The following is a 10,930-nucleotide window of genomic DNA, read 5'->3' on the forward strand; positions in this document are numbered from 1 at the left end:
TTCGCAAAATCTCCAATATGGACGTCACCCTTTGCATGATTGACGATTGATACGCATGTCATGCCAAAAAGATTTCCCCCCTTCCTGAAATGCCTCTCGACATGCCCCCATTCCCTTCATCTGTCCTCCCACTTCATGTCTACAGAAGAATCAACGCTAAACGGACTTCTCCATTTTAGACGCGTATCGCTTGGCTTTAGCAAAAAATCGTCAATGGGCTATTAAAACCGCGGAAGAGGATCCATCTCTCTTCCCCAAACTCGCCGCAGCCCAACACCCAGAAATCCTCTGGATCGGATGCTCCGACTCTCGGTGTCCCGAAACAGCTATCCTCGGTCTGCAGCCTGGTGATGTCTTCGTTCACCGCAACATCGCCAATGTTATTCAATACAACGACATGAGCTCCGCGTGTGTGATAGAATATGCAGTCGTCTACCTGAAAGTCAAGCACATTGTGTTGTGTGGTCACACATCGTGCGGTGGCATAGCTGCCGCTCTCGCAAATAAGAGACTGGGTCTACTGGATAGCTGGCTCATGCCTCTCCGCCACCTGCGAGAACAGAACCTGTATCTGCTCAATGATTTGAATACCAGTGAAGCGGCGGAGAAACTGGCAGAAATCAATGTGCGCCAGGGACTGCGTACGCTGAAAGAAAATAGTGTGGTCCTAGATGCAATTCAGGAGAGAGGGTTGAAGCTGCATGGAGTACTGTATGACGTTGGCAGCGGGATTCTGAGAGAGCTTGATGTCGCAGAGTCGGTGGATGTTGTTCATAGCCGTATTATTGCTTTTAAAACTCTGAGGGCGGAGATGGTGCATTGAGTGTGTTAAGGGTGGGAACTTTCTGCTTCTTTCATTCCTCTTGTGCCTTTTCTTATTCTCGCGTTTTACTGTTGAAAGGAGTGATGGACGGTGCCTTTGTCCGTTTTTCGTTTCCCTGGTCGATTCAAGTTTTGGAGCTCTTCAACAACAATCATCTCCTCATTTCTTGCAACCAAATCATTCGTTTACCTATTGGTTGGACAACAGTCTATCTGTGATAACTTCAATATATATTAACCATATGCGGATTGCAATAACTTTGTGACAATTCATTTTCCCCTGGATCACGTTACATCATTGGCAATCTGATATTGCACCCGAATCCCGCAAGGGTGGGATCAAGATTGAGGCTTAGCTTCCTTGAGATCTCCACCCTTATATCCGCCCCCTACTTTAATTAGCAATCATGAATGCGTCCTAACTCCACAAGGACCGACAAATGATTCTTGGTATGGGAAGGCTGAAAGCCGAAACGGAAGGGCAAAGGGATACTAAGTTGCAGAGAATGCGCTCAACATTATGTATGAAAATGGGGGCCGTTCCACGAAGCTCCTTCAGCGTGTCTTCTATCAGCGACATGCCCAGTGAGTGATTTTTTTTTTCTCTCATATTCCTAAAGAGAAGAGAAGACAAAGCAATGGAAAAAATGGAAGCAAATATTGAAAATGACTTCTCACCAAAGGAGAAAGTTCAATTCTAATGGCGCAGGACGATGAGGTGAAATATGAAATGGAGTATACTCGATGTGTATCCGAAGGTGTCAATTGGAGACATCCCCGTTCCCCTTCTGCCAAATGTCAAATGAAATAATTGCAAAAATGTTGAAAAGAAAGAAAAGAAAAGAAAAGAAAATTAATAGTGAAATAAGCAACAAGTTCCTAATTATCCTTTTTACTCCAGGGTTGAAGATATCCAGCTGGGAACTATGGGCTTCAAGAAGAAGAAAATCTCCCGTTAATTCACAAGTTATACAAATAAACGGGAAACCAATCCGTGGGATACGGTGCATACAATCGTCTGAATTTCTTCAACACTTCACCATCCTCCTCTTATTTGTCCGAAAAAAATATTCCTTTCATGTTTACTGCATGCCGAAAGAAGAACGAAAACTGATATGCGCAAACATATACTCCGTTGGTTGCTCAAGAGATAATCTTTGGAAAAGAGGTTAAACAGTAACTAGTTACTCTATCCCGCGCTTCAGCGTGGTCATCCTGACCAAAAATTATCATCCCGCGGACGCCAGAGATAAAGATAAACGCGGCACAGTTAGTGGCAGCTGGCATGTCACCTACCACCGTCTGTCGCGCAAAATGAATCTTTGATGCCATAGAGGGGAGCCTGGAGAGATTGGGCACGTATATCGATGCGATACAGATTCATCAGCTGGATAGGGAAACACCACGGGAGGAGATTATGAAGTCGTTGAATGATGTGGTGGAGTCTGGGAAGGTCAGGTACATCGGTGTTCTGCTCGGTGAGGATATTCTTGTTTTCTTTTTTTCCCGTTGTTTTAAATCAACTTTCTTTGCAAATTTTACCCCCCCAGGTAGTTACCCCTATGTGCCGTGTTAGTGATGTTAACACAATCCATATGTATGTAGATGGTTGCCTGGGAATTTCAGGCGTTGCAGAACACCGCAGCCCGCAACGGCTGGCACCAATTCATCAGCATATATAACTATTACAACCTCTTCTAGCGAGAGGAAGAGCATGAAATGATCCCGTACCGTCTCGATAGCGGTGTTGGGATAATCCCCCGGTCGCCACTGGCCCGCGGTGTCCTTCCAACCCCTAGGTCCACAAAGACCTCAGTCCACGCACATACCGATGTCCCCATTGGCTTTACAGTCCCTACTCGTGACCAAGACGTGGATGAGCAGATTGTGGTCGTGTGGAGGAGCTGGCGCGAAAGAAGGGGATCAGTATAGCGCAGGTAACAACGGGCATGGAGTCTGGAGGAGACTGGAGATAATCAATTTTGGGACTGGATAAATTTAGAGAGAATCGATGAGGCAGTGATGAATGGGTGGTAGGATTCAGTTTGACAAAGGAGAAAGTTAACTATCTTGAGGAGGCGTATTTGCTAAAGCTGCGAATGAGATTTTTGTGAAGTGATGTTTGTTTCGATATTAAATCATTTCCCTTCCCTGTGATTCGGATAAATATATTCCTTCATGACGAGGCATGAATAATGAGTCAACCATTTATCAATCAAATGAGTAATGGGAGTATGAACGCAACTGACGGGTTTTCCCGGCTTTTAGTTGTTGTATCTCGACGGAATGTAAATACAAATACATTTTTGATTGCAGACTCAACGAACGTCTTAAAGCAGAAAAAGAAAAGCTGATGACTGAATACTAATTAAAATAAAAGTAAAAATGAAAATGAAAGAGAGAAAGAAAGGAAAAGAAAAGACATGGTAACCACGTGAAGGGGTGGTAAAGGAGTGTGATAAATTTGAACATAATTAAAAAGATACATAGAATCGCAACAACCCTCCCATGCTGGAGAGCTTCATATAAGATGAATTCTGAAATATGATATCTCGGGCATTCTTGAAATAAATTCGCTTGGAAAGTGAATTCATGAATTCATTTGCTGCAAGATACCGTGTAAACAAGCCATTGGTGATCGAATAAAGTGCATGATAAAATAAAAGTACAAAAAAGGATATGCATCTTAGTGCAGATGAAACGGCGAAGGCAAGCTGCGCGGATACCGTGACGCTTCCAGTTGGAGAATTTGAGTGCCCAATTGTACATGGACCTTTTAAGAAAATGAAGAGGTATGTTATACAATGTCGTATCTTGAAAACATTAAAGCGTATGCGTATATTGCTGTTCATTACAAATGACTGCGTTGCTCAATTCAAGTATTGGGGATACTGACAGATCACCCTGCGAATCTGCAAATGGGTGTTTGCTCCCTTACATAAGAGTAAACTCTGTCGTAAAGAGATTGCAATTTTGCGTTTATGCATAAAATTTTGTAGGCTTGCCAGGTCAGCTTTTGGCAGCGAGGGTCGCTCTGATCCCAAGGCCTATCTCAGGCGGAAACAAGGTCCGTTGTTTTGTCAAGGATCTCACAAAGGATGCGACCGCATCTTCCTTCTATTTCTTGACCATCTCTTGCGTAAGTAACTTCGTGATCCTCATTATAAGGGTTTTTCAGATAACCAACATGTCGAAACATCGTGTTCACGGTATTGTACCAACATATTTTGAAGGGCTGGCTAAGCGACATATCAAGGGTTTTGACCCAACTTGGAGGTGCGACTCCTGAAGCTCCAGGTTGAGTTTCCATACGTGCCTGTGAAAAGGTTAGTTGGGCATTCGCATATGCTCTTGCGAGTTTCATACATAGCCTTGAAACGCCCCGCTCTGGTTGACAGAGAATATAAGAATAACATGCCGAGATCTCTCGAACGCATTAGTAAACTTCTCAACATTCTTAGGCTGCGTTGCCCAAGTGCCCTGGCAAGTATTGTTAATTGCGTCTTATGTACCAGCTGATACAGGTGAATTTTTAAAATCAAGAAAATGGAAATATATACTTCTACTTTTGCTGCATCTACCATCTCATACGCAAGACACTTTATCAGGAAATAACTGACGCCTGAGTAGACAGATATATTTGTTAATAGGCTAACATCTCAGAAAAGATTTCGGATGATTTTGGAACATACCACCAGCAGCCAGATTTAATTCCTGGGATCCTCTTGGTCCTTTGGAGGATCCGGATCTGGTAACCTCCCGGTTAATTGAGCCGGTAGAAACCCCACGACCACGCCCACGCCCACGTCCACGAATCCACCCACGACCCTGACCCCGACCCCGACCCCGACTTCGACCCCGACCCCGACCACGTCCTCTCCAAATCAAAGAACTGCCCCTGAATTCATAAGAGTTGTCTTGGTCACCATCACCAGGATATCGGGAATCATGAATGAAAAGATCAGAGTCATTTCCCCAGCCACTAGATGATTTCCGACTAGTGGAATATTTATCTTCTCCCCCCATCATGGGTTCACCACCATCAGATAATTTACGCTTCTTCATGAGATCCAAACAATCTTCGTTCATATAGTCCGGAGCTGCTTTTATGTCTGTTAGTTTTTTAAGTTGAACTAATACACAATTCCAATGAATATATATATATATATATATATATATATATATTGGTCACCTACCTTCTTCGTTTGACAACTTATTCCTGGGTTTGCTGTTAGCATCAGCCCGTACCATTTTCTCCGCCTTTTCATTCTGGGTATCATTGTCAAGATCAGAGTGTAGTCTTTTTGAAACAGTGCTGGGGGAGAGGTAGCTGGATGTCAATTCATCACACAATCCCGAACTCAATTCCTTTCTCGTACCACCAAACTTTCTTGTGTCAGATGTCGTGCTGGCCTTTGGAACGAGAGTTGGAGTGGGAATGCAAGGAGACGGCTGCGCATTATGACTTGGCAACTCGAAAGAGTGCTTGAGGGGAAATAAAGGCCCCAGATCGTTGTTTTTAGTCAAAGCATTGCGCTCCTGCATTTCTTCTCTCATGAGATCCTCCTTTTCACGTTCCAAGGCAGCAATTCGCTTGTGACGATGCAAAGTTGCACGACGGTAATTTTCATCATAATAGCCCGTGTGAACCAGCCATTCTTTGAGTTCTTCAACTTCATGGAATTGTAACTTGGAGAACTCATTACAAGTCTCTCGATTGGATGGCATCGTAGAATGTGACTGTTTTTCCAAGGGGATGCTGGGCTTTGCAGTGGACCCATCACCCCAACCTGTGGCCCGATAAGGGCTGCTTCCTGCCAAAGCTCGCTTTGGCGGTTCATAAATACGGCGCTCCGGATATGATTTGTGATCGGAACGGGGTTCCTGTCCCGAAGGAGAAATTTGCTTCACGTCCGTACGGGAAGCACCGTCGCTATTTTCTGCCAGAATTGATATCGGCTCTTCGTCTGCGATAGAAGAGCGGGTGCACCTAGTGCCATCGTATCCGCCCTTGTAGTAATATCTATGGGTGATTTGATGCTTCTGAAGTGCATAGCTTGCCGCTTGAGAGCTATTTTCGCTTGGTGGAACAGGCGACCGCTGCGTGATATCAGCACCTTCGCTGCTAGGCTGATCCTTTGTAGATGATTTGAAGGTAATGCCAATTGCTGACACTCTCCCTTCAGCTAACAAACCATCAATATCTTCAGCTGAAGCTATCTGGCGCAGACGAGAGTTTTCCTCGACCGAATCAGTCCTTCCACTACGATTGGTCTGATCTTCTGACAAAGGCTCATTCTCTGGACTCATGGCACCCACAGCAGCTGCAGATGTCTTTGCGAGCTTCTGCTGATCGGTGGTAGAGCTTGTAACTTGAGTACGAGGAGCCTGACTTCCTACAGCGCCACTGGAGATCTCCGAATTTCCAGAAGGTCCCCCCCAACTTGCAGCTCTCTTCTGTGATAGCGAAGCCATTGCCGCAACACGTTTCTTCTTTAGAAGTTCTTCATCACACGAGAGCTCGCTTGAACCTTCCTGATTCTCATTGTCGGCTGAGGGGTCTTGGTAACCATCATACGTGAAAAATGAGCGAAGCTGGGAGGTGTTAGGGTAGCCTTCACCGTTCCGAGCATTGGATTGGATATCTGCATTCTGCCATCTGGGAGTGAACTGGGCATTGGGCTGGAACAAATGTGATGGGCCAACTAAAGAATTACTGAGATCGGATATCCTTTCATCCAACTGAGCGCTGAAGCTAAGATAACTCCTGCTGTTGTCATCGTCTGCCATCCTGAAGGATAGGGTGAGAAGCTTGCGTCAGATCGCGTGACTGAGTACGAAAGAATAAGGGGGGACACAAGACACAAACCCCGACATCAAGCTGAGAGCGTGAGAGAGAAAAGAGAGAACGTCGAATAGAGAGCGGGAAAAGAGAGCGGCGCCCTGGTGCACTTTCACAATGGCCAGAGTTACGAGAGTTGTTACGGGTACCTTTAGGCAAAACTGCCCCAGCCATGCCGGATGGAGCTTGCAGCCGCAAGGGGCTAGCAATTATAGTTAGGCGCAAACTCCGCAACCGATTGGACGGATGAGTCAACTATTATGTGATCTCACTCTCCCGGCACACAAGGTTCCGGGGTGTGTTCCAAAACCCGTTCGGCTTTCATAAAAATTTCATATACATCGTCGTTGAGCATGTTCTTTGATGGGGCAAAGGGTTCTAAATTTAGATACGGTACAATGAATGGCCTTGCTAACAAAAGGTGAGATAATCTGATTTATTAAACTAGAGAGTGCCCCAAAAATATAATCCTTGGTTCGCCAATAAATGGATGTTGGGCTTCGAACCCAAAACTGGTTATCGATGCTGGATATACACGAAATTAAAATAAATAAATAAATAAATATATAAATATATATATATATATATACGCCCGAAAAGTGGATAAAAACATAGAGGGGGAAAAAGTCCACTAGGAAACTCTTCCCTTTTTACTGCCAAAGTCGAGCCAATGGCTTAACCTGCGCCACCGCTTGCCTTTCGCCTGCTCCGGTTTACTAAGCCCGAAACAAATGCTAGAAGGATTGGATTTAGGGTCCTGCTGGTTGTGTTCGCCGCATGAGTAACGAGGAGATGAAGTATTGTTTGGAATACTTCGGTGGTGCTGGTCGTCTCCCCTGGAATCCGACCACCTCCTTGTATTATGCTCGTCAACCGTGGACTGCTCCGGGTGGGAGAACATGTCTCCATCGGGAACGTCGGGTTTTGGAGGTTCCATTGCTAAGCTTGTAGCATTTTTGCTGGGTCCATCTTCGTGGTGGGTATCTAATCTACTCTTCCCTTGCGACGCTACACGGCGAGGAAAGCCTGATTTTTTTGATCTTCCGTCCACCGTCTTTGAGCGGTGGAGCAGGCTGCCACCCCCAAGTCTGATTCGCCCACCCGAAAATGAAAGACTCTTTCTCCGTGAGCGCTCGTCAATCTCATCAGCCTTTTCAGGATCGGTTCCTGTAAACTGTGTGGATTGGGATCGTGGTGGTGAGGAGGAGGAGGACGAAAGAGGAGCCATGGCGGTGGCAGTTGTCGGTGAAGTGGGGTTTGGCTCGGCGTAGATCGGAGCCTGAGGCCATCCCTCCTGGAATGCAATCCAAACGCCGCTAACGATGATGAGTGTTCGGAGATGATCATCAGTTTCGATCAATGGTGGATCGGTATAGTCGCTCGGCTGCGGTGAGTTGTTAAAGGCAGTGACGCGGCTCTCGGAGGTTGGTGAAGAAGATTCTTGAGTTGGAGCAGAGGAAAGCGGATATTGGTCAAGCACATCGATTCCCTGTCGGGACATCCATGCTATAACGGGATGGCGACGGGTCGTGGGGTCGATTATACTGAATACAAATCGTTTTCCTTTGTCGAAAGTGTTATCTGGACCTATGCTGGTCCCAGAAGTCCGACGACTCCCCTTCGTACGCAACGCCCATCGGACGCGCTTCTGCTCACCACCGTCAGTAGTCCATGTAAAGTCATAACCACCAGAAGGTAGGCGTGATGCCTTCCAGCGAGACCCCTGTTGCAGACATAATTCCACCATCCCTTTCAATTTCGACCCCTCTCTGCGATGATGGCATATAGTCGCAATAACCTCTCTCCGATCCTGCGGATCGTCAGATGTAACACTCTTATCATCCTCCACACCCAGGTGCTTGTAAGCATCACTCGTCACGAGAATGAGGTCGTTTGTAGAATGGCCATCTTTTGTCCTTGGTATGCCGGGGAACTTTCGAGATACGCTACAAATTGTGGATGCGAAGACATCAACTGCGGGAATAGGACGCGTTGTTTGCGATACTTGCTGCAGTTGAAGGAGCAGTCTCGGACGGATTGCCAGACGTTTGCGACGGGTGCTGTGGGGTGAATGCGCAAAGCTAAACGATGACTTTGTTCGAGCCTGTTGCTTTTTCACAATAGCAGTTGGGACAACCTTTGTTCGGTTACCCGGGCTCTTGTCCTTCGATTCGACGGGATTGTACTCTTCATCGCTTGACAAACGGGGTGTGGCAAACGGCGACAACTGGTTCGGCGGTGGGGTTTCCAATGGCTTGAGAGCTTCAGGATTTGGGCTCTGTTTCGCAGACGACATGAATGCCAACGGAAGAAATGCCGCGGTAGATCTTGATAGAAAGGAGCTGTTCGGTTGAGATTTCGACTGTCTCGAAAACTCGTGCGTATGGGCCGCAGCAGCATCAGCTGTCAAGCCCAGATTGACAAACATGTTGCAAGTAAACGAGGGGATATGATGACCCCTACCCGGGGACCATTCGAGCTTGTTTGTTTTCTAACTTCAGCAAGCGAATGTTTTCCAAATTTCTGAAGCTCGGTATGTATCCCCAGATTCTAATGCTGAATGTGACAGGAATGCTAGGCGACGACGGCGTTTTCCGAGGTTTCACAAAACAATTTCTTCCAGTTCGCACTCGCAGAACGAAGGATGAGACAAAGCGACGACTCTCTCTGAGGTGGAATACACAGCTGTTGAGCAATAACACCGGAAATTAATAGAAGCTTAACATAAAGACTTCCTCCTCCATTCTCCCAAAAAATCAAGTCCTGAGGGTATGGGGTCCAGGTTGTGATTTCAGCCTTACATCCACTCAGGAATCCGTCTGAATAGAACGCTTTTCTTCCACAGGGCTCACAGCTGGAGCTAGCCTGCAGAGCTGAAGATCCCTTTTCGGAGAGTTGTGGATATCGTTTGTAATCCGCACCGTAGTTATTTTTGAACACCCTGGAGCTAATTTTGTGTAAGGCAGCCCAGTTGGTGGATGTCCCGCGTCATACGAATAAAGCAGTGTCTTATGTGTAGGCTTGCTGGTATCAAGATCAACTTTAAAGGAGATCTGAGAATAAAGGGTCCGTAGAAAAATCAACGTGAGGAAAAGTGCAATACGATCGATCATCAAGCGACAAGAATAATAATAATAATAATGTAAATTGCCATACTATTTAAATAACGAAATATAGAGCTCTAACTGGAGATGATTACGGCATAAACGGAATATTTGAAGGGTCCAAGAAGAAGAGATCGGAGTCAAAGGAAGACCGAATGCGACGTCTTATGCACGGGCTGACCAGGACAGTTACGGGTTTCAGAGGCGAATACGGAGATTAGAACAAGGCTTTTTTCCAGCAGCCTGGCGGATCCCCGCAGACAAGAAAAACGATTTGCCCGAATGGCGACCGCCTGTGATGCTCCGTCATTGCTAAGTAGTTAAGTCGCCGCCATCTTCGGAGCTAAATAGACGACGGGTGCTTCGCCTCCACAGTCCGCTGAGCCCAGATGCCACCGAGTGAACTTGCATCCCATCGCTGTTATTCTACAGGATTTTCGGATTTTGGACGATTAGTTACCCAGGCTTGGCCAGTTCGAGCAAGGTTCTGGCAGCTTTGAAGTAATTGCTATTGGTGAATTTAGGTGCACCATCAAGAAGCACCAACTGTCTAAAAAATGGAATGATAAAACTAAACTTACCGACCATATAGTTACTGAGATTACGCTGCGTATTAAAATAATAATCATGAACCCACTTTCAGACTGACTTCATCCTTGGGCCAATCTTCTGAGAATCCCATGGAGAAGCTGCCGCGCCCGGCGCCTACAACACATTAACCAGGTTCTCTCCCGGTCAATCCCAAGGTTTGCCTTGATGAGTGTGTCGCCAGACGTCATAAGTTCATGTACATGAGTTTTATTACTCTAAAACTCACGGTGGCTGCAAGTAGTAATCGGACACAACGTTTGACACCACCCCTCCCCCCCAAAAAGAATTCAGTTCGCTGGGACTATCGCTCTTCATGGACATATCTCGTGGCACACATAAATGATGTCTTCCACCGGAAATCAACAGTGCCGACATCCGGAGACTCCGAATGAGTATTAAATTGATTTTCAAAACATATGTGATGAAAAGAAGCTATGAATTCCGAAAGCCAAACGGTTCCTTAACTTCCTTTTCTTGTAGTTTCCAGTAAATGGAGCTCTCATCATATCTCCTCCGGGTTTCCCTCATGATTTGGCTTTCAACCTCTGTAGGTTTATTAACTAGTGCATGG

At 46.0% G+C, this 10,930-nt stretch overlaps 4 protein-coding genes across 4 annotated transcripts; 2 read left to right on the forward strand and 2 right to left on the reverse strand.

The window, feature by feature from the left end:
• Positions 1 to 397: 397 nt before the first annotated feature.
• PADG_01697 (uncharacterized protein) lies at positions 398 to 823 on the forward strand (the record flags this gene model as incomplete). The annotated part of the gene is made up of 1 exon (XM_010758731.1): positions 398 to 823. One exon carries the CDS (start codon positions 398 to 400, stop codon positions 821 to 823), a length of 426 nt encoding a protein of 141 aa, XP_010757033.1.
• Positions 824 to 2,239: 1,416 nt separating this feature from the next.
• Positions 2,240 to 2,754, forward strand: PADG_01698 (uncharacterized protein; the record flags this gene model as incomplete). Its single annotated transcript, XM_010758732.1, has 2 exons — positions 2,240 to 2,275; positions 2,524 to 2,754. The coding sequence occupies 2 exons, from the start codon at positions 2,240 to 2,242 to the stop codon at positions 2,752 to 2,754; spliced, it is 267 nt and encodes an 88-aa protein (XP_010757034.1).
• Positions 2,755 to 3,874: 1,120 nt separating this feature from the next.
• Positions 3,875 to 6,612, reverse strand: PADG_01699 (uncharacterized protein; the record flags this gene model as incomplete). The annotated part of the gene is made up of 5 exons (XM_010758733.1): positions 3,875 to 4,138; positions 4,189 to 4,302; positions 4,383 to 4,444; positions 4,515 to 4,922; positions 5,019 to 6,612. The coding sequence occupies 5 exons, from the start codon at positions 6,610 to 6,612 to the stop codon at positions 3,875 to 3,877; spliced, it is 2,442 nt and encodes an 813-aa protein (XP_010757035.1).
• Positions 6,613 to 7,295: 683 nt separating this feature from the next.
• Positions 7,296 to 9,092, reverse strand: PADG_01700 (uncharacterized protein; the record flags this gene model as incomplete). Its single annotated transcript, XM_010759245.1, has 1 exon — positions 7,296 to 9,092. One exon carries the CDS (start codon positions 9,090 to 9,092, stop codon positions 7,296 to 7,298), a length of 1,797 nt encoding a protein of 598 aa, XP_010757547.1.
• Positions 9,093 to 10,930: the final 1,838 nt, after the last annotated feature.

The sequence above is a fragment of the Paracoccidioides brasiliensis genome (assembly GCF_000150735.1).
Source record: "Paracoccidioides brasiliensis Pb18 unplaced genomic scaffold supercont2.2, whole genome shotgun sequence".
NCBI classification, from domain to species: domain Eukaryota; kingdom Fungi; phylum Ascomycota; class Eurotiomycetes; order Onygenales; family Ajellomycetaceae; genus Paracoccidioides; species Paracoccidioides brasiliensis.